Here is a 21,077-nt window from a genome sequence, read left to right as displayed (position 1 = left end):
CTTGCGGGCTGAGGAAGAGCGACGTCTCAGCAAGAATGGAGCTAGAAGATTATAGCTTGCGGGTTAAAGAAGAAAAGGGCGAAGAAGAGAAGAAACTTCAGGAGAAAAAGAAAACAAAGAAGATAAGGGAGTTTCAGGAGAAAGATGAAATGGAGGGTTTCGGGGATGAAGATAGAGAAAAACCGAGCGAAAGAATCAGCGGGAAGTAGAGAAATGATAAAATAATAATTTGGCCCGTGAATGGTAACTCGCCAGATATAAAAAGGAGCTAACATATACTATAGCATAAATGTTAAACTTCAGAAATTTAGCCAGGCCAATGTGAACGTTTTTTTCTCATATTTGCTTCTAATTTAGACTAGCATTGGCAATGGCTAGCTCTTATAGAAAAAAAAAAAAAAGTTCGAAGACTATCAGTTCAATCTTCAAATGTGATGAACCAAATGTCAAAAGTTATTAGGATTTTTTGTCTTCGAGCGGAGAGAAAATATAATGTCGTAAGGTAATATATTTTATAAAAATTAAAGATTAATTTAATTCATCTCGTTTGTGTTTGTTTGAAAAAATAAATTTAACATATTCGATCATATTATTATATTATTTATAAGAGCTTGAGATAGAGAAAATAGAAGAAGAGGAAGCTTATATAATTAGATTATTGACCCATTGGATTGATCTAGCACTTGTTTAATAAGAGCCACGGACATTCCAAGTGTATGTTGGAAAAGATTAAAAAGACATGGGGGAGATACAAGAATATCAAGAATTACAGGGGGATAAATGAAAAAAAAAAAAACTAAACGCTGTTTACACTGGGTATAGCTGCCCCAAATCTAGCGTATAGCTGTATATACTTGGTTGTATTCTACAATGTTATTTTCACGCAATTAATTAATTTTTCTTTTTGTAAATTCAAAAACTTTTTTTTATTCGCGTTGGTTTTCAACAGTGTGGATCCCACTCTTAAAATACACCTTCCTCTATAGTCTGGATTTTCTCCAAATTTCAATCTGCTTTTTCTTTCCCTTAACTTCATTCATTCTTCCTCATGTTTCTTCCCTCTTCTGTATCTCTCTCTTTCTAAATTCTTTATCCGTAGTAGTATATTCTCTTGGACTCTCACACCAAAAAACCTACTACAATTCCTTGCTTTTTCTTTCTAAAGCAGAAATATCGGAACTTTGTGTGTTAATAGAGATTTGTAATCTATTTTGTTTTATCCATATATATTTGGGATTGATTGAGGTGGAGGTCAGAGCCATATCCTTGTTCTTTTGGATTGCTTTGATAGTAAGTCATTCACTTTTTTACTATTTAGTTGGTTTTTCTTCTTTTAAAATTCTATACGTCGCTTTGAGCTGGAAATGGAAGTTTCTTTGTGTAATCTTCGGGTAATATGGGAAATATTTTGAGCAGTTTATTTGGTTACCATTGTGAAATCTTGAGGGATTGATTGGAGAATTGAAGTTGGTTGTTTAGCTTCGAACAGAGTTCTGTGTCTGTGGGTTTTTCTCTGTGCTGGCCTTTCTGTATTGAGTTTTCCTGAGTACTTGTTGACTTCGTGGTCGGTTTGAGGTGCTCTGGGTAGAGGTAAAGATTCAAGATTTGCTGGGTATTTGTTCTCACTTGTTTTTCTCCATCTTTGAGGTGCTCTAGGTAGAGGTAAAGATTCAAGATTTGGGTATTCATTCTCACTTGTTTTTCTCCATCTTTTTATTGGATTAGTAAAATTGGTATGCTGATGATTTTCCTTCTCTTTTTAATGGGTTCGGGACTAGGTGTTTGGATGCCTTGTTTGTGATAATTGGTTTCTAGGATGTGATTGATTGGATGTGAGATTTCATTGCTGTTCCAAAAGTGTTTGATAACCGAAGAACTTCTAGTGATCCTTTTAATTTTTAGATCTTTAGAAAGAAATACCATGTAAACTACACCATTCTTAGGAATTCTTTATCTTTAATGTTTTCTTGTTAAGGTTTTGGTTTGGTTCATGCACGGGGGTTATGATGATTGAATAGGTTTTTGACAAAGAGACTGTTGTTGATATGATTTTCAAGATTTATGTTTATATATCGAAAAAGAAGTATCTCCATTCTTTTACTTGCTTGTTAATTGATCTTTCCCGTTTGCTCATGAAACCAAGAATTGTTAATTGATCTTTTCCTTTTGCTTGAACTAAATAGGTTATAATGTTGGATCTTGTCTAGGAAAGCCCATTTGCTGCATTTTTCTATTTTGGGATACGATGTGTAGTATGTGTCATAATTGTGGTGCGGAATTGTCAAAGTTGGAGGAAAAGAAGAGACAGGATAATGGGAATTTTCTAAAACTACATACTGGTGGTTCTTGTAAATTTTGTCGCAAGAAGCAAGAGGGAGAATCTATAAAGTGGGATGGTGCGAGTCAGCATGAAAAACCGATGATCGGTCCAACTACTTCATTGTACAGCAGTGATAGCCTTGTATCTAATTGCAGTAAATTTCTATCTTTTTATGTCTTTGATATATTTTGGCTAAATCCGACTTCATCCTGGACAGTGCTGTAGTTGTTTGAACTGATTTTTTTCCTCTATAAAAAAATTTAAAAAATTAATGTTCTGCTGTTACAGGTGAGTATTCGGTCGATGTAAATTCATATGACAGGTAATCTCCTCTGCCGAGTGTGGTGCTGATAGAATACCTGTCCTGGATATTCTGAATGAGTTATGATTTATCATATTTCTACTAATCTGTTAGGATTAATGGACAAGAAATTACAACGGATGATGGTCAAGAGAGTTGTAGAAGGATGGAAAGCAACCCAAAGGAAAGCAGCAATGGTGGTGATAGGCATATTGCAAGAGATGTGGAAATACAGACAACTAAGGGTCAGGAAGCAAAAGATGGTGTTTCTGGAAATCATGACCAATCCTCTTCTGAAGTAACTGAGAAATTTCAGTCTATTGACAATGAACTGGATGCCGAAATCTGGGAACCTCCGGAAGCAGAAGACCCAGAGGATGACATGGAGGGGAGCATGGCTTATAACGATGATGATGATGACGAGTGTGGTGATGGGAGTAATTGGGGCAAACCATTTGCTTTGAGTCGCTTTAGAGATGAACGCAGTGGGAGTTACAAGTTTAAAGTGGAAAAACAGAGGGCAATGGAAGAGGTGATAAATGGGAAGTTCAGGGCACTTGTATGTCATCTTCTGAAATCTGTGGGTGTTGGCTCTTCTGGGGAAGATGGTGAAAGTTGGGTGGATATAGTTACTTCTTTATCATGGGAAGCTGCTTCATTTTTGAAGCCTGATACTATTGATGGCAAAGTAATGGATCCAATCGGTTCTGTGAAAGTGAAATGCATTGCAACTGGTTCTCGCGGCCAAAGGTAATAGTAAAGCCCTTCTTTCTTTCTTTTTTGTATTAACTCTTTTTTTTTTCCCCTCTTATTTCTACTTGAGCATTTTTCTAACATAAACACTAGGCTTCTCTGACATAAACATTAGGTTTCTACTTAAAAGAAATGTATATGCTTGTGTTGACAACTTAAAAAAAAAAAAAAAAAAATGCTTGTGTTGACAAGCAACACCAAATGGCATTTAACTCATTTAGTGCATTTCAATAGTGTGCCAGATCACCTCCCAAATGTCAGTTAGTAGATATGAGGTGATTCCCTCTGTCTTAGTTGTCTCCTTTCCTCCCATCATGGATACTTATTCTCAATTTGATGTTGCAGCCGTTTAGTAAAAGGATTGGTCTTCAAAAAGCATGCTGCTCACAAGCACATGCCAACTAAGTACGAGAATCCAAAGTTGTTACTGATCAGTGGTGTCCTTGGTCAATCTTCTAGTGGGTTATCATCATTTGCTTCAATGGCACAGGAGGTAGCCTGATCAGACCATTCTCAGTTTTTGCACCTGAAAAGTATACTACATCCTTTTCTAATATATTATTTGCAAACAGGAAAAGGGTTATCTGAAGTCGCTCATTGATATGATAGAATCATGCCATCCAAATGTGATTTTGGTAGAAAAAACTGTTTCTCGTGATATCCAAGAGTCTATTCGTGCAAAAGGAATGACTCTGGTCTCTGATATGAAGCTTCATCGCCTAGAGAGAATTGCCCGTTGTACTGGTGCACCAATTCTATCATCTGATACTTTGACCTGTCAAAAGCTAAAGCAATTCAAGTCTTTTTATATTGAGAAATTTGTAGAGGAACATGCCCCTTGTGGTGAAGGGGGTAAGAGGCCAAGTAAAACGTTGATGTTTCTTGAAGGCTGTCCTACGCGTCTTGGTTGTACGGTCAGTCTATTACTTCTCGTTATAATTTTGTTGTATATTTTTAATGAAATTTTAAATTTTTGGTTGGGCTACAGTTGTGAACCCCCCCAACCCCCCCCCCCCAAGTTGTTTTTTTGGTTTACCATCTTTATTGAACTCAGACAGGCCTTGGCACGGAGTCAAGTAGTGGGGTACTGGTTCCACTAGCTATATGCAAAAACTAGTTAAAATTTTACAATATTCCTAAAATAGAAAAAATTTGAAAAGTCAATCTGAAGGACACAACAATCTCATATGACATACTTGAAATAAAATAAGAAATTAATAACATGCGCAATACAGTATTAACTGTTGAGTTCTCCTTATGCAAGATAATGTAAAGGATAGCTCCACCGTATCTGTTTTTTCTTTTTCAAAAAATTTTAATTATTAAATCCTTGAATCAGAATTTGTGAACAATGTGTCAAAAAATCTTCATCATGTTATTGTAAGTGATAATTGAATTTAGGCTGCAAAGTTAACAAATCTATATTATGTTACTTTATCTGTTTAATAGACTTCTTGGCATTTTTGCAATGAATGTTAGAATTTTTTTGTCTAATTTAATATATTTTTGTGCCATAATTCTCACGGTGTATGGCAACCCTTTGACTTTCTGTATGACATGACATTGCAGATTTTGCTGAAAGGCTCACACAGTGATGAATTGAAGCGGATTAAATGTGTTGTGCAGTGTGCTGTTATCGCGGCGTACCACATAATTCTTGAGACATCTTTCCTTGTTGATCAGAGGGCAATGTTCTCTACAATTCAGTTTCCTGAAGTGGAGAATGTCCTGCCGACTGATCAACAATCCCCTAATTTAGGATCTGGGAACTCAAGTGTTCCTTGCGATGGTGATTGTACCACAAATGGGACATGTGCAGTTGATATTCCGATCTCCAATGGATTCCATGCTGAAAATAACCACAATTCAAACTTAGATTCGGAAAGTAACTCCCCCTTAGCTTATGAAACATATAATCCAGCCATTTTTACTGGGTTTTCGTCTCTTTCAGCTTCGTTAAAGAAAGTTGTTGGGGAAAGTTTCCCTTTTGCATCCTCTACTTCGTATCAGTCCCTGTCATCATACTTTGGATTCAATGGAAGTGAATCCAACGGTCATATAAGTAAAGCTGCTTCTCTTTTAACAACTCCAGAGGCAGTTGACGACTGTGATATGGAGGCTAAAGGTAGTTCTGATGAAGAAAAGTCACCTGATGGTGGGCAAGTCTCTTTAGAAATAAAAATAGATGGTAATAATGAAGACCAAATGCAAAGTTGTGATGATGTCAACGCGGTGATGGATTCTCAGAGTATTTTGGTTTTGATGTCTAGACGGAATGCTTTGAGAGGGACAATCTGTGAGCAGAGCCATTTTTCTCATATTATGTTCTACAAGAATTTTGATGCCCCTCTTGGAAAGTTTCTGAGGGATAATTTACTCAATCAGGTTTCTCTAAACATTCACTTACCAAGTCATCTTTATAGTTATGATATTGTGAATCACTATGAATAAGGTCCTGAATGGGTTAAAGCTTAATTGGACTTAATTGCTCATATATCATTGGAACTTAAGAGTGCATCACTATGTTAGGTTTCTGAAAGTTGCTTTTGTGATTTCGTCGTAAATAGGGTTCATGCTTCTAAAGAGAAGGCTCACTCTTTTTCTTGGGATCTTGTATACCTATGTACTCACTAGGGCCTTGTGCTTTTCTTTCTTTTCTTTCCCCTTTTCTTTTAAATAAACAAAATCATTTTCTCCATCAAAGAAAGACAAGAAGAAGGGTTTTTGCTTTTTGGTGCGCTGACTTAAGTCACCTTCAGTTCAATGGTAGGGTGGGTTGGAGTTAGTGCCCAAATTTTTTTATGTTTAGCTTGCATTAGGTGAAGCTAGCTCTGATAGAAACTTTGCATGTGCAGAGAAGCCAGTGTGCCACATGTGGTGAATTACCTGAAGCTCATTTTTACCATTATGCTCATCATAGTAAGCAGCTTACCATACAAGTTAAACGGCTTCTTGAGGGAAAGCATTTGCCTGGGGAAGCAGAAGGGAAGCTTTGGATGTGGAGTTGCTGTGGCAAATGTAAACCCAGAAATGGAACCACAAAATCTACAAAACGAGTGTTGATTTCCACTGCTGCTCGTAGTCTGTCATTTGGAAAATTCTTGGAGCTCAATCTCTCTCTCTCCTCTTCATCTAGCAGATTATCCAGCTGTGGCCATTCTCTGCAAAGGGACTTCCTTTACTTCTTTGGGTATGTGTCATTTATCTACCCTTTTTCCTAATTGTATGTCTGTCACGCATTGGATGTGAAGCGAAGAAATATCTATGATCTGTTCAAGTGGGTTTTCACTCTTGTAGAGAGGATTCTCTACAACTAGTATCTCTTGTATACCATCTTGTGTACTTGTGCTTTGTCTATCTCTATTTATAATATTATCGATTACTTATAAAAAAAAAAAAAAATTCTCTACAATTAGTCACTGAGGCAATTATTTGTTTGCACTGGAATGAAGTAGGCTTTCAAGGGTGTACCTGGTAATATATGATTTTAAATAATGCTTATTATGGTAACTTGATTCGACAATTGCAGGTTAGGCCCAATGGCTGCAATATTCAAGTACTCTACTGCTACGATATATAATGTTTCTTTGCCTCCTCAGAAGCTGGAGTTCAGAAATTTAGTCAGACAAGAGTGGCTGAAGAAAGAAACCATGAATGTATGTCTTTTTTATGCTCATATCTTGATTTGTGATAATGTTCTAGAGTTTTGTTTGGCTGGAAGATATAATATTGTTGTGACTCACTTTTAACTTATTTTATTGTCTTATCCTTGTTTTCTTCTAGGTGTACACAAAAGGGATGTTAATGTTCACTGAGGTCGCAAACTCTTTGAAGAGGATCAGATCTCAATTTTCAGGCAAACCTCTAAACTTGCAAGGCGTATCACTAGACTTATCTGACATTGAAGATTTGTTGAAGCAGGAAAGATCTGAGTTTGAGGTTCGTTTTCCTTTAGTACATACTCTTGACAGGTTGCCTTGTAATGGATAATACACAGGACTTTCAAGCTTTTGTATGTGCATGTGTGATGTGTTTCATCTGCACATATGTTTGTGTTTACAAACCCAATACTTTTTTTTTTTGTAAGTATTTACAAACCCAATACTTAACCACTAGGCATATAAAATCTGGGGAAAATTTTGTCCATTGGACTCTAGTGATAAACTTGATGGAGAAATTGCTCAGTCCTCTTCTTGAATGAGGATTGTTTCTCCTCCTAGTCTCAAATTTAATGGCTGTATTAATTTTTTCAAGTTTTGACATTTGTGTACAGGACATTTGTTCTTTTCATACTCGTTTCTATTATTAAAATGCAACAATTGCATGTTATCTTCTTTTATACCTAAGTTAGTCAAATTGTTCTTTCTTTTTCTTTTTAGGTTCTGTTATAATAGTTATGATATAAAACAGGTAAACATTCAGAATGCTGTTTTTAAGAATGGGAATCCAGACCAGACTGTTTACCAACTTCTCAGCTTGAACCAATTATTATGGGAACTTCTGCTTGAATCTTGCATTTGGGATCGACGCTTGCAGTCTTTACTCTCATCTGATCCTGCAGCAGGCGACTTTATTACTGCTGAGAAAGTAAGGCTGAAACAAGTTAACTTAAGGATGGATGGCCCTGCTGCTGGAGGCAATGTGGGCACAGAAACAATTTTGGAGAACGGTAATGTTGGCTTTGATGACGGTGCTGATTTGATAGTTAATTTAGACACAGTTGAAGGTCAAGCTCCAGAATCTAGTGATGGTGGTGATTTATATAATACATCCAATGTGGCTGAGAGTGAGATGCCTACTGTCGATCTAAGTAGAAATATATCATCTAAAGATGGGTTCGTTGCAGAACAGAATGGCTCTGCCCATTGCGGGTCTCAGTCTGGTGATGATAACTGCCAAGCAATGGCTCTTCCTTCATTTGATCATGTACAAGTGGACAGATCAATTCCCATTTCCGCAGGTCTTGGGAATACTGATGATGTTTCTGAGTTACATGGATCAAAGCAGGATAGATCTTTGCAGTCAGCAACGTCCAGCTTAAGAAATTCGTCTGGATGGCCTTGGACACCATTCTCAGAAATACAGCCAGTAGACATGAAGGATATCCTGAAAGGTTACTTGCAGAAACCCGAATCTATCAGTAGATATACTCCAGAATACATTCCCACAGCCTATCAACTGATCATTGAGGAAGGCCCAAGGCTGCACATCCCTCTTGAAGGTGATAATTTTATCGTGTCAGACTATGAGGGTGAACTCTCAAGCGTAATTGCATGTGCTCTGGCCTCCTTGGAGGATCGGCATGTTCCTTTAGAAGCTCTTGATGGGGATAGGAGGAGAGAGAATGGAATGGTAGCCAAGTCATTTGAAAGTTTACCCAGCCTACCTCGAATTTCCCTTTTTCCTTCCCCGTATTGGTCTTCTAATGGTTCTTCAGATTCAGATTCAGTCCATTTTACACCTAGCATTTCTTTAGAAGACTCACGGTTCTCCAGTTTTGATGGTTTGAATTTGTTGGATTCTCATATTCCTCCTGAACCTTTTAATCCAGTTGTCAACCTGCATGGGAAGGGTAAATACTCAGTAGCTTGTCTCCATGCCAATGAGTTCCGTGACCTACGCCATCGCTGCTGCCCATCTGAGGTTGATTACATTGCTTCCCTTAGCCGTTGTAGGAACTGGGATGCCAAAGGTGGGAAGAGCAAATCTTTTTTCGCTAAAACATTAGATGACAGGTTTATCATAAAGGAGATTAAGAAGACAGAATTTGATTCGTTTATGAAGTTTGCTCGGGATTATTTCAAGTACATGAATCAGTCATTTGAATTGGGGAACCAAACGTGCCTTGCCAAAGTTCTTGGGATCTATCAGGTTTGTTGGGTTGATTTCTCACTTTGTATTGACTTTGCATCTTAGTTCTTATCATATGCATTTCTTGGCAGGTAAATATAAGGCAGGCAAGAAGTGGGAAAGAGAACAGGCATGATTTGATGGTCATGGAGAATCTTAATTTTGGTCGGAAAATCACTCGCCAGTATGATCTTAAAGGTGCTCTTCATGCTAGGTACACTGCAGCAGCTGATGGTTCTGGCGACGTTCTTTTGGATCAGAACTTTGTCAATGACATGAATTCCTCCTCTCCCTTGTATGTTAGCAATAAAGCCAAGCGTTTCTTGGAACGAGCTGTTTGGAATGACACAGCTTTCCTTAATGTAAGCTTGCAATTAATTCTCTCTTTTCCGCAGTCATTTATTCTTGAATTTTGTTTTTCATTCATGAGTTTTATTGATTCAAAAGTTTCACATAAATCCTGGCTTCAAACATTTTCAAACGAAATATATATTATTGGTTCGGCTGACAACTTCATATTTGTTCTATCTGCAGTCTATAAATGTTATGGATTATTCTTTACTTGTGGCTGTGGATACTGAGCGGCGGGAACTTGTATGTGGTATCATTGATTACCTAAGGCAGTATACCTGGGACAAGCAACTAGAGACTTGGGTGAAATCTTCACTTGTTCCAAAGAATGTTTTGCCGACTGTCATCTCTCCAAAAGAGTACAAGAGGAGATTCAGAAAGTTCATGTCTTTGCATTTCTTGTGCGTCCCAGATTATTGGTGCTCAGAATTATCCTCCGACCCATTGTGAACCTTGTGGTGTCAGAGATGATCATATTTTTCAACCAAAATCCCAGCCCCAGAGGGAAGGAAGGCTTAATGGTTTTTCTACACAAGTCTTTGAACTGTTAATATTGATTATTATTTTGCTGCTGCTCACTCCTACAGTTTACATATAGTGTAAATAGATGAGCATCTTGGTTTATATGCCAACCCTGTTATTCTGCGATTTTTAGTGGATTTCTGGGGATAGATCCATTTTTCTAGGTCCAAAGTCCACTTTGAGATAAGTTTTTGTAAAGCCTTTTGAGAAAGTATAGAGAGTTGCGATAGTTGGAAGACTGGCGATCATATCAATGAAAAGTTGCAGCCCCCAAATATGTTCGTGATACATCATTGACATTGCTGTTTTATTCATTCATATTTCACCATCAATCAGCATTCTCGGGTGTAAGCATTGTAAAGTTGGTCTCGACGTTTCTTGATTGTGTTTATGTCAGCTTCATGAAAATGAAAAGTTCTGACAATAGTAACGACCCCTTCCATGCAAAACAGTGCTAGTTGTTAGTACTAATCATATCAGCTGCATTTTGTCTGTCTTGGTCTATTATTCCCAAAGAGTTCAACATCCAGGGATGCAATTTTCGCTGAACCTTTTTCCACGTGAGTCACAGCACCATCCAGAGGAATTGGCCCAGTGCCAACCGGATACCCATTGACTTCCTAAAAAATAGGTTGAATGCAGGACATATTTCGACGAAATTTATCCTTCTGCTCTTTGTAAAAGGTTCCGAGGTGATCCAATAGCCAATTTGGCTTTAAGGCATCGTTAACCGCCACAAAAACTGAGAACCCTGTATAATCTATCATACCTTCAAACGGGGAGCTCAATGTTATCACTGACAATAACAGATATAAAGAGACTTTGAATGACTTCAAAAAGTCGGCATTATTAAGTAGGAGTGTCCAATTTCAATCGGGCGGCACATGATTGGGAGATGAGTAGTTTTGTAGATTTTTATAGTCACATATTCCATACGACCGAACAACCAGCATGAAGATGGTTTGTGGTTGACACCTGCAAGGAGGGGTTTTTACTATTCGTTTCTTTTATAAGGTTCTCATACAAGGACTTGATACACCGTTTTCTTGGAGAAGGCTTTGGAGGCACAAGGCACTCCCCAAAACTTCATTTTTTGTGTGGACAATTTCCTTATGCAAGTTTATCACCACGGATAATCTGAAGAAAATGAGGGTAATTATTGCAAATTAGTGTTGCATGTGTAGAAGAGGGGGTGAGTCGGTGTATCATCTACTTTTACATTGTTAGCCAGCCAGGGTACTCTAGAATGAGGTGTTCAGTAGAATAGACCTAGTGTGGGTTATGCTAGAGACCGTGGTGGAAACATTGGCACTCTGGACTTCTATTCGAGGCATGCAACATATCAAAGTGATTTAGAAGATAATCCTTACCTGTATTATGTTGGTGCTTGTGTCAGGAGCACAATGAGCAGACGTTTGAGGACAAGGAGAGATCGATGGAGGAGCTAATTTTTTTTTTCTTTTTAGAACTCTTTGTACTTGGGCCATTGTTGTGGACTTTAATGGCATGAACCTTCATGATTTTCTTGTTTCTAATGCACCTACTTAGATAGGGCATATGAATTTTGTAATTGGCATTTTTGCCTGTTCTTTCATCAATAATACTTGTTTACTTATAAAAAAAAAAAAAAAAAATTAAGTGGGAGTGTCTCCAGCTGGGTGCAAGCAGAACTCTGATGTTCTCATCCCTCTAATTGGCTGGCTCCCTACTAGTGGCACTTGGGAAGCCTTCTTCCATGATAACGCCCGGCTCATTAATCAACGAGTCCCACAATTTCTCTCCAACTATGCCTCCCTGTTAATGGAAAAAGATAATGTTACAAGCATGATTGGGGTTTGGATTGTTCATAATCGAAAAAGGCAGCTATTTTGGAGAAACTCTTGCAAAAATGTTGTGAATAGATGCCAGTTATCTTTTATGACACAGTAAAATATGATGAAGAATATTATGGCAGGAGGAATTGAGGAAGTTGAAAATACCATAAAACAATAATAGAATAGCATATTAATCTGCAATTAAAAAATACATAAACTAAGCCCTGACCATGAAAGAGATTTATAAATACATACCACTGACCCGATGCCTATGTTTAGCCCCTTTAAACTAAAGAAGCGTATGGCATCTCTGGTCTTCTGACAAAATGCGATCTTGGTAGTAGATGGGTGTATGGCACAATTACATCTTTGAGTAGCAAAACTTGGGTGTGTTGAATCATATCTGGGGAGCTACCATTTGATGATTTTGAGTCAAGCCAGCACCATCCACAAAAATCTACAACCAGGAGAATAGCTGGCGCTATCTCAGCTCTGACATGCCACATTGATTAATATAAGATGCAAAAACATGCAACAAATCATTTGTTTCTTTCGTTTCTTTCTCTCTGTCAAGCACTGTGATGACTCAGGCAAAAATGATAGAATGTCTCTTTTCATTCTGACTCTAGTTTTTGTATTAAAGATAATTCTTTGATAAGTAAAATAAAGTTTTACTGAATCAAGTAATAATCTCAGTTTGACTTAAAACTGTAGTTCTGAAAGATTTTGTTACACTCTAAGCTGACATCCACCAAATGATAAGAGTCTAGCCAAATCTGAACTTATATCTAACTCAGGGAAATCAAGGGAAATTACAATACCAAGTTGCAAATGAAGAAACTGGAAATATAGATCGGTCATATCCGCTACATAGATAATTTTGGAAGCGTGAAGCTTTAATCCTGAGAAGCCAGTTTAAAAATCTCCATATTTATTTGTTTTAGTGGTTATCTTATAAAGTCTACATATTTATTTGTCTTAGTAAGCTGTCTTTAGAGTATATCGTCTCTTTAACTCAAATACTTTGAAAGCTTAAACGCCAGCATACTTGTTCATTTTAGTAGTTGTCTTCAATGCATGTGAGGATTGTGAAGACAATAAGCTGACCGGTTATCTTTATCATTTAAGTATGATCAATGATATCTACATAAGATTATACACAAATTAGTTTGTATCTTGAAGTTTCTCGTTAAGGAGAATAGCGTACAACTAAATCATAAAATCATTGTCGTTTCCTATTCTATTCTCATCATTCTCAGTAACTTGAGTAAATTCAGAAACAAGTTCATGAATTTATAGAATACGCCGAGCATTAATAGTTAATCGTACCAAAGCCATCAATTACTGATATCCACAGGGCATAATGGGTCGTGAACAATGCTAAAAACCAAAACTGAAAAAGGAAAAAAAAGATAACTGTCAGAATAGACAATTTCCCGCCCGCCGGAGCGCTTCCAAGCTGAAGTTTTCGTCTACAAATCCACAACCAGCCCTCGTTTCCCACCTTCTTATTAAACGCTCCCTTCGCCGTTCCTAGCTGCACTCCGCACTCAATGTCGTGAAGAAGGATACGAAAACGACGTCAAAAACACGCTTGGCAAAAGAACCAGTCCGCAAGTTTTCGGCGGTCAAGAGGTCCCCCATGATCCAGTACTCGGTGGGGAGATGGGTCGACATGATCTGGCGATCGGATTCGGCAGAGAGGCGGGCATCGGAAGACCAGTACTTGTCGAGGAGGCCATAGTGGAGGGATCTGGGGAGGTCGGCAACGTAGACTTTGATGGAATTGGGACGCTGTGGAGGGGTGGTTTGAAGAATTAATTGGGTACGGCGGCTAGAGAGGAGGAAGATAAGGAAAGGGAGAGAGTGAAGATGAGAGTGGTAGTGTGCTAGGAACAGAGTGGGAACTGAGCAGAGGACAGAAGAAATGGTGGTTGTGATGTGTTTTGGTTGTGTTCTGCTCCTCATTACTACTCTCTGGCTCAGCTGGCTCAACAGGATCAATTTGATTCAAGTTCCAGACTTTACTTGTTGTAAATTTCTGATGAAGAGAATGAACTATTATCTTGGAAAAACATAACAAGTTTGATGTTAAAGATTTTGATCTTCAAAATTATGTTGGGGAAGAAATTCAGGTAATATTTCCACCCATGCAGACCTAAATGTATTTTCATTGCATATGCATTAAACCACTGAAACCCGTAGGTGATGGTATAACAGAACCAAAGCCCAACTTCGCCAAGTGACATCAATCATCAAAAGAATACCAAGAGATTAGAAATATGGACAAAGTATTAAGAACAAATTCAATTTTTCAAAATGGTTACAAATGCTCAAACTCTTCCAAAGAAAAAGCGAGTTCAATTGCACCCGTGGCAAAATACAACTAGTACACAGAGCAAGGCATTGCTCTAAACCTATCCCACGAGAAGAGCGTTGTACTCTTCCTATCCTAGAGTCCCAGACTCACAAAATCAACGCTCCAGCACCACCTCATCAAAGTTCCAGTCTCTCACAAGATCCCTTCTCACAGCCCGGCTTCGGACAAGTCGAGGGGCACCCACATTGTTGCCTGGAATTGTTGGTTGTGGGGTCACTTTGGATGATGATGTGTAACAAGAGGTTGCCGCAGTTGGGGTTAGCGATAATTTCCGGGTTAAGCAATTGGCAATAGCAGAACATCTTCCATCATTGTCAGAAGTTGAAAAACTCCTAAAAGAGTGCGAAGGACTTTCTACACAGTGACACACAAGACACTGCAGACTCATGTTTGGACTCCTGAGCAATCTCCCAAAAGTTGTCTGTGGCGATTATATAGGATGATAAAATAAAAGGAGTTGTCAGAATTATATTACTGTACATGAGAATTTCCAATTGACATATAGAAAAAGAGAATAATGTAGGAGTCTTGAAACCAAATTGAGGTTTACATATTGTGTGTAAAGGGTGAAGCGAAACAATTATCCATTAGAAATCATATTCATACTAGTGCAAGTTGTCAAGACTAATGAGCTTTGCTATTCATAAGTCCCACACACCACACACCACACACCACAATTTCTTTTATTTTTTTAATTTTTTTTGGTTTTATTCTTCTTAAAACAATTGAATTCTTCTACTCATCATCCATATACCACACATTTAATAAGAGAAAAAAATAAAAAAATAACAAAAAGGGTAGTGTGTGGTGTGTGAGGCTTATGAATATAATTTTTCTATAAATAAACTACATCAATAACCAGAAAGAAAACTTGAGGTTCAAGTGGGCTACAGAAAGATAGAGAACAGAGCATAAACTTACTACAAACATTAATCATAAGATATAATCCAATGTCCTAGAGTTTGGGGGCAGACCAGTAAATTAAATAGCAAAAACTTAAAACTGCATGTTTCAGTTTGTATTTAAATAACGGTGTAACAACATATACACATTTGTATAATCTAATGAGTTTGCTCTATACTGATTCTGGAATTGCTACTCCGGCTATTTATCTCTTCAGTAAGGTTGGACGTATATAAAAGACTATGGATAGGAAGGATAACAGCAATATACAGACAGGTATGGAAGACCTTATTTACAAAATAATTCATTCCTGATAGCAAAAATGAACACAGAAGTACATCCACCCGAGTAAAACCATAAAACCATCCTTCCATGGTGTTCAAATTCAATTATTTTATTCAATACAACAGTAACACAGCATCCCCACTCATTTTGTGAAATGTAAAAAAGTTTGCAGCAACAAAGTCATAAATAGAATAAAAATTACAAAATCGTATCTGTTCCCATCAACATTTCACACATGGCAATCACCCCACAAACCCACTATTTTTATGCTCACCACTTGTTATTGCACACAATAAAGAAACCTTTTCTTAAAATTTTGGTGTTAATGAACGTAATAAATTGCAATTGGTATTTCTATAGGAGCATTAGCCTTCTTTCCATTATATAGTGCTTTTTGGGAAATCATAGAAGCAGACTAGCTAAAATTGTCCTGCACATCAGCTAAAATTATCCCCCTGTAAGGAAAAGAAAAGAGACCCTACGTGACAATTTTGGAAACGTGTTCTGTTCTTTATATCACCCCTCACCTGGCCTTGCTTGTTAGCATTGGCTATCGGTCAATTTCGATTCCTTTGATCTTTATGGTGCTTATTCTATATTAGTTTAGTCATAAAGGAACTAAAGTTTCGCCTTTCTTGAGATGACTGCATGCAACCCGTGGAACTGTTTTGACCCATCTGTTGCATTCACCACTTCTTCCTTTGAGTAGAACCCCAAACAGAACACAAAATGAGTCTCAGAATGTGAACTGGGTTGACACTTCAATTGTATGAAAAATAACCATAGAGAGAGGAAGACATGGTTGATAAAGTTCCAGAGCATATTTCCACAATATGTGAGCTTATATGATGTGTTTTGTTTACATCACTGATGTAAAATCATGCGCCTCCATCCCTTACTTCTAGTGAAAGGAGAAGCCATTTGATGCAACAAACATTTTTACCAAGTCCCCTATCTTGACAGTTAGAAGTAGGACAGGCTATTTCCTCGGCACACATCCAAAACCACGAACTGCCCAAAGCCAATACTGGTCCTAGGTGTTCTATTCAATGAAAAAAGCTTTCCATCCTTCAAAGCAGCCATGTATGCCATGCTCCTAAAAGGTGTATGTATGCCCTAAACAAGAACAATAATTCTCATACAAATATAGCCGAATCCGATTAACGACCTACATAAAAAAAAAAAACAAAAGGCTTTATTTTCAATCGCGCAAAGTAATGTCTATGCGGATCGTATATACCACAAACCCATAGCCTAAGAACCTCACAGTAACAAACAATTATCTTGCTCCCAGCACTCCAAAATTAAAAAAGAACAGAAACCCACATTAAGAAATAAGTATTTTCCTGAAATTTTTTGCTATTGAAGAAAAAAAGACAAGAACTTCGAATGACAAAATTATTGAAAGTTACATCCATAACTCAAATATTTGAATACCCGAAAAAAGTCAATTAAATGAAGAAGCGAGCGGATGATTGCATAGGATCGGGGCAAAGATTAATATGTATGAGCTGAAAGAATTTGCAAAAGGTTCTGAATCATACAATGGGAAGGAAGCTGTAAAGTGCTTAAGAAGAGTGAAACGTGAAGGAACTAATTGAGATCTGAGCAACACACCTCTTCCTCTCTCCGTATGTCAGTCTGTGTGGTGGTGTATGTTCAATACAGTGCCGTGATGATAGAGTTGGTGTTGATTCATGGGAGGCTGTAATGAGGGATCTAAGAAAGTGGACTTCATTTTATATGTGGGAGAAGGAGCAGAGGGCGTTCAGATTCTGTGGGCATCTACAAAGGAGCGTCTCTGTAATTTCCTAAGCTGTGCGTTTAGGCTCCACCTCCTTTTCTTTTTCTTTATTTTTTCGTAGTTTTTCATTTTTTTTAAAATATTATATCTTCTTTCTTACTGATGAAGAACCACTCAAACTTCATTTATTTTTAAAAAAATCTCATCTTATTTTATCTAATCATTACAATTTTTTAACTTCTAATATAAAATAAATTCAACAATTCAACTTTTTCAAATTTCAAAACAAAAATAATATTAAAAAATATATTCTAACAATACTTTATTCAACTTTTTAATTTAAATTTCAACTTATCTCAACTCATCTACAAAAACAAATGAAGACTAAGAGATTTGGATATGATTTTCATTATTTTTGCTCTTAATTTAGAATAAATAAACTTATTTATATCAGAGACAGTAAATATTAAAACTGTGCGTTTAGGCTGTGCGTTTAGGCTCCACCTCCTTTTCTTTTCCTTTATTTTTTCGTAGTTTTTCATTTTTTTTAAAATATTATATCTTCTTTCTTACTGTTGAAGAACCACTAAAAGTTCATTTATTTTCAAAAAATATCTCATCTTATTTTATCTAATCATTACAATTTTTTAACTTCTAATATAAAATAAATTCAACAATTCAACTTTTTCAAATTTCAAAACAAAAATAATATTAAAAAATATATTCTAACAATACTTTATTCAACTTTTTAATTTAAATCTCAACTTATCTCAACTCATCTACAAAAACAAATGAAGACTAAGAGGTTTGGATATGATTTTCATTATTTTTGCTCTTAATTTAGAATAAATAAACTTATTTATATCAGAGACAGTAAATATTAAAACTCAAAATTCAATTTTGTATCTTATTGAGGGAAATTTTGAGTCATCGTTACAAATACGTACGTACAGAAAGCAAAATGTACGTTGTGAGTTTGGTAATCGGTATAATTTAGAGCCATCTAAAACTTTCAATCCTAGAGTATTTTATCCCTTTAAACTAAAAGGGATAATCTTAGAATATTGCTTTAATTTGAAAAAAAATTATATCAAGGGATAATTGGAGATAATATTTACTAAAATAAAGAAATACAGAGATAAAAAATATTACGCGAGCATGAGCACATATGTGTAAGTAATGATTTGTACAAGTTTTAAATATACAAATTTTACACAATCTTTTTGCAAAATAGTGGTTCCCACCATAAAAAGTAGAGTTGTTATACTCAGTAGCTTTATACCACACACTTGCTGAGATAAAAATAAAAAGATAAAAAATAAAAGTAGATGAGTAGTATAGGCCTGCTAAGTAGAATTTTTCTAAAAATTATAGAAAAATGATATTTGTGATCATAGGTTGTGCAAGCTCTGTATACTCCATTTGAAAAAAAATGGATATATCAAATATATGCAAGTCTCATACAGTCATTTTGTAAAACAGTGGATCCTACCATAAAAATATAAATAAATAATATAATCTGCAGTCTTGGGCTGTGCAAGATCTACGCATTCCTTTTAAAAACAATGGATAAATAAAAAAGAGTTGAAACTTGCATATTTTAAAATTGCATCTAACATTACTATAAAATATAAAATATAAAATATAGAAAAAATTACTTTTTTAACAAACTATTACTCATGGAATTATTATCGTAAACAATTTCTCTATCTTTTATTCGGTTACAAGAGATTAGAGATGAGTTATATAATTTATATTTATTGGTTTGCATAATTAATAATAATACATTAAGGAAAATAAATAAATGAATGAATAAAAATTGAAGCCGCGCGCGGGAGGTCGCGCGTTGCATGTCGGATGGATATACACGAACAAGAGCAATTAGGTTTAGGAAACCTAGCAGTAGTCGGTTGCTCTAATGCTATATATATGCGATGATCCGATCTCATAATTCTCACGTACGTATACATTTTTTTCATTTGGCGGCAAAGATTATTGCCTCTGATCCTTCATTCGATCTTTGAGTTCTCGTTTTTCCGGTATTGAACGAACCGAATCCATGGCTTCCCAAGCAGTGGCTTCCGAATCCTCTGGTGTGACTCTGCAAATGACGGCAAGAGAGGTGAACGGCTGGGGCAACCTCGAAATTCGCTACGTCAGTAGTCGCCGAGAACACGTGCGGACCCCCAACGGCGTCTACATCCCAATCAATGATAACTACAGCTACCATATGATACCTTCGCTTTTCATCCGAGTTCCTCCCCAGGTGGTCTCAAGCCCGGAATGGCACCGAGCCTACCTTAACTCCAAGCTCTCTTCACGGCTCAACTTCGAAAACGCACCAGTCCGCGCGACCGTGGCCGAGAATATCTCGTCATTCGCGTTGCAGCATCAGGCAGCCTCCCGGTTCAAGGGGTATTTGATGACGGTCGAGTTGAATTTCTTCCACGAGATATTTCACGAGGAGATCATCAGACCCTCTACTCCTATAACGTACTTGAGCGAAATAGGTTCGTTTTGGGAAGCCACCGTTAATGATGATGATGGGGATTTGGCACCCAATGGAGGCGCATCAAGAAGTGCGATCGTCAGATTGATGGAGAAGGGGAGCTTTGTTGCGAGCAAGAGCGATCAGGAGTTGGGAACGTGCAGCATATGTTTGGAGGAGTTTGCATCTTCGAATGGGGCAAAAGATCAGCTTCTTCGCATGGATTGCTCACATGTTTATCATCGTGCTTGTATATTGCCCTGGCTGCAGAAGACGAAAACATGTCCAACATGCCGTCGCCAAGTGGATTGATCACTCACTTTTTTTTCTTTTCTCCCTTTTAATTACTTCAGAAACTTTGATCCATTCATGAGTCTTAATGTACATTCAATCTTGTTATCAAGTCTTTGATCCAGAAATATTGCTTCTGTTTAATTAATAGAAAATTTTGAGGAGGAGTTTTGATCTTTTATGCGTGGCACCATGAGTAGTTCTGTTTCTTGTTTAATTTCTGAAAAAAGATATTTACAATAGTGAATTGAGCAACTGTCGCGTAATTATTTTAAAAAAAAGTAAATAAAATATGAGACCTACATAAAAAAAATTTAATTTTTTAATAATAAACTTCACTCTTTTTCAAAGAGATTACGTGACGTCTACTTATAATACTACGTAATATTATAAAGATTATCTTGTTATAAGGTAGATCATCTGACGTTGATCTCCATATAGTTTAACTTATCGGTCCATGTTTCAAAAAAAGAAACTTATCCGTCCAAATTCTTTTTGGAATCCATAATGATATCAATAAAAAATATATAACGATAAAAATATATATACTTCAATTATATATAATACATTAATTGCTATAATATTGATATTATAACGTGGCCATGCATAATGATATCAATAAAAATATATATAACGATAAAAATATGTAATTATATCAATACCATAATTAATTGGTGGACTCGTAGACTATATTTGAAAGAAAAAGTAAATAAAAAACACAAAATTAACATGGGTCAAGAACTGTATCAACGGTTTAGACCCAAAATCCGACGATCCGGACGATCAAGTCGGTTACTGTACAACGAAGGGAATCAACGTACGTAAAGCAGTGACTCAGTGAGTCGGTGAGACCAATATATATAGTACACACGTTCGTACATGCATATGCGTTTTCATATAGAGCAGTGCCTATATACAATCCTTTTTTTTAAAGGACTGTATTGCAGTGTATGAAATGATCAAATTTTCCCCATTTATAGGCTTGATTTGACTATATTATCCCTATTTCTTTTACAACCTAAAGCTAAAACAAATTGCAGATTTTTGTTTTCTCTGCCGCACGCGGCCTACAACT

General features: G+C 36.6%; 3 protein-coding genes and 1 pseudogene across 5 annotated transcripts; 2 read left to right on the top strand and 2 right to left on the bottom strand.

The window, feature by feature from the left end:
- The first annotated feature begins 1,020 nt into the window (after nucleotides 1–1,020).
- Nucleotides 1,021–10,390, top strand: LOC108991526 (putative 1-phosphatidylinositol-3-phosphate 5-kinase FAB1D). Its single transcript, XM_018965801.2, is given in 14 exon segments — nucleotides 1,021–1,290; nucleotides 2,184–2,474; nucleotides 2,609–2,642; nucleotides 2,736–3,371; nucleotides 3,720–3,867; nucleotides 3,947–4,288; nucleotides 4,944–5,759; nucleotides 6,230–6,564; nucleotides 6,904–7,030; nucleotides 7,158–7,313; nucleotides 7,785–9,245; nucleotides 9,317–9,586; nucleotides 9,759–10,019; nucleotides 10,021–10,390. Coding segments are annotated over 13 exon segments (4,968 nt in total). The 5' UTR covers nucleotides 1,021–1,290; nucleotides 2,184–2,245; the 3' UTR covers nucleotides 10,174–10,390.
- A 141-nt stretch (nucleotides 10,391–10,531) lies between these two features.
- On the bottom strand, nucleotides 10,532–13,879 carry LOC108991527 (annotated as a pseudogene).
- A 266-nt stretch (nucleotides 13,880–14,145) lies between these two features.
- On the bottom strand, nucleotides 14,146–17,251 carry LOC108991529. 3 transcript variants are annotated; one of them, XM_018965809.2, is made up of 2 exons: nucleotides 17,024–17,251; nucleotides 14,146–14,712 (listed from the first exon to the last, which is right to left on the bottom strand). In XM_018965809.2, exon 2 carries the CDS (start codon nucleotides 14,677–14,679, stop codon nucleotides 14,386–14,388), a length of 294 nt encoding a protein of 97 aa, XP_018821354.1. In that variant the 5' UTR covers nucleotides 14,680–14,712; nucleotides 17,024–17,251; the 3' UTR covers nucleotides 14,146–14,385. The 3 variants fall into 3 exon arrangements, with proteins under 3 accessions (XP_018821354.1, XP_018821351.1, XP_018821353.1); XM_018965806.2 differs by having other exon boundaries at nucleotides 17,097–17,247; XM_018965808.2 differs by lacking the exon at nucleotides 17,024–17,251 and adding an exon at nucleotides 16,007–16,834.
- Nucleotides 17,252–19,282: 2,031 nt separating this feature from the next.
- On the top strand, nucleotides 19,283–20,023 carry LOC118348749 (E3 ubiquitin-protein ligase RNF12-B-like). The gene has a single exon (XM_035691069.1). The coding sequence runs from the start codon at nucleotides 19,283–19,285 to the stop codon at nucleotides 20,021–20,023; it is 741 nt and encodes a 246-aa protein (XP_035546962.1).
- Nucleotides 20,024–21,077: the final 1,054 nt, after the last annotated feature.

This window comes from Juglans regia, chromosome 6, assembly GCF_001411555.2.
Source record: "Juglans regia cultivar Chandler chromosome 6, Walnut 2.0, whole genome shotgun sequence".
Taxonomy (NCBI): domain Eukaryota; kingdom Viridiplantae; phylum Streptophyta; class Magnoliopsida; order Fagales; family Juglandaceae; genus Juglans; species Juglans regia.
Note: the sequence above shows the minus strand (reverse complement) of the source record. Positions and strands in the feature narration are given on the sequence as shown.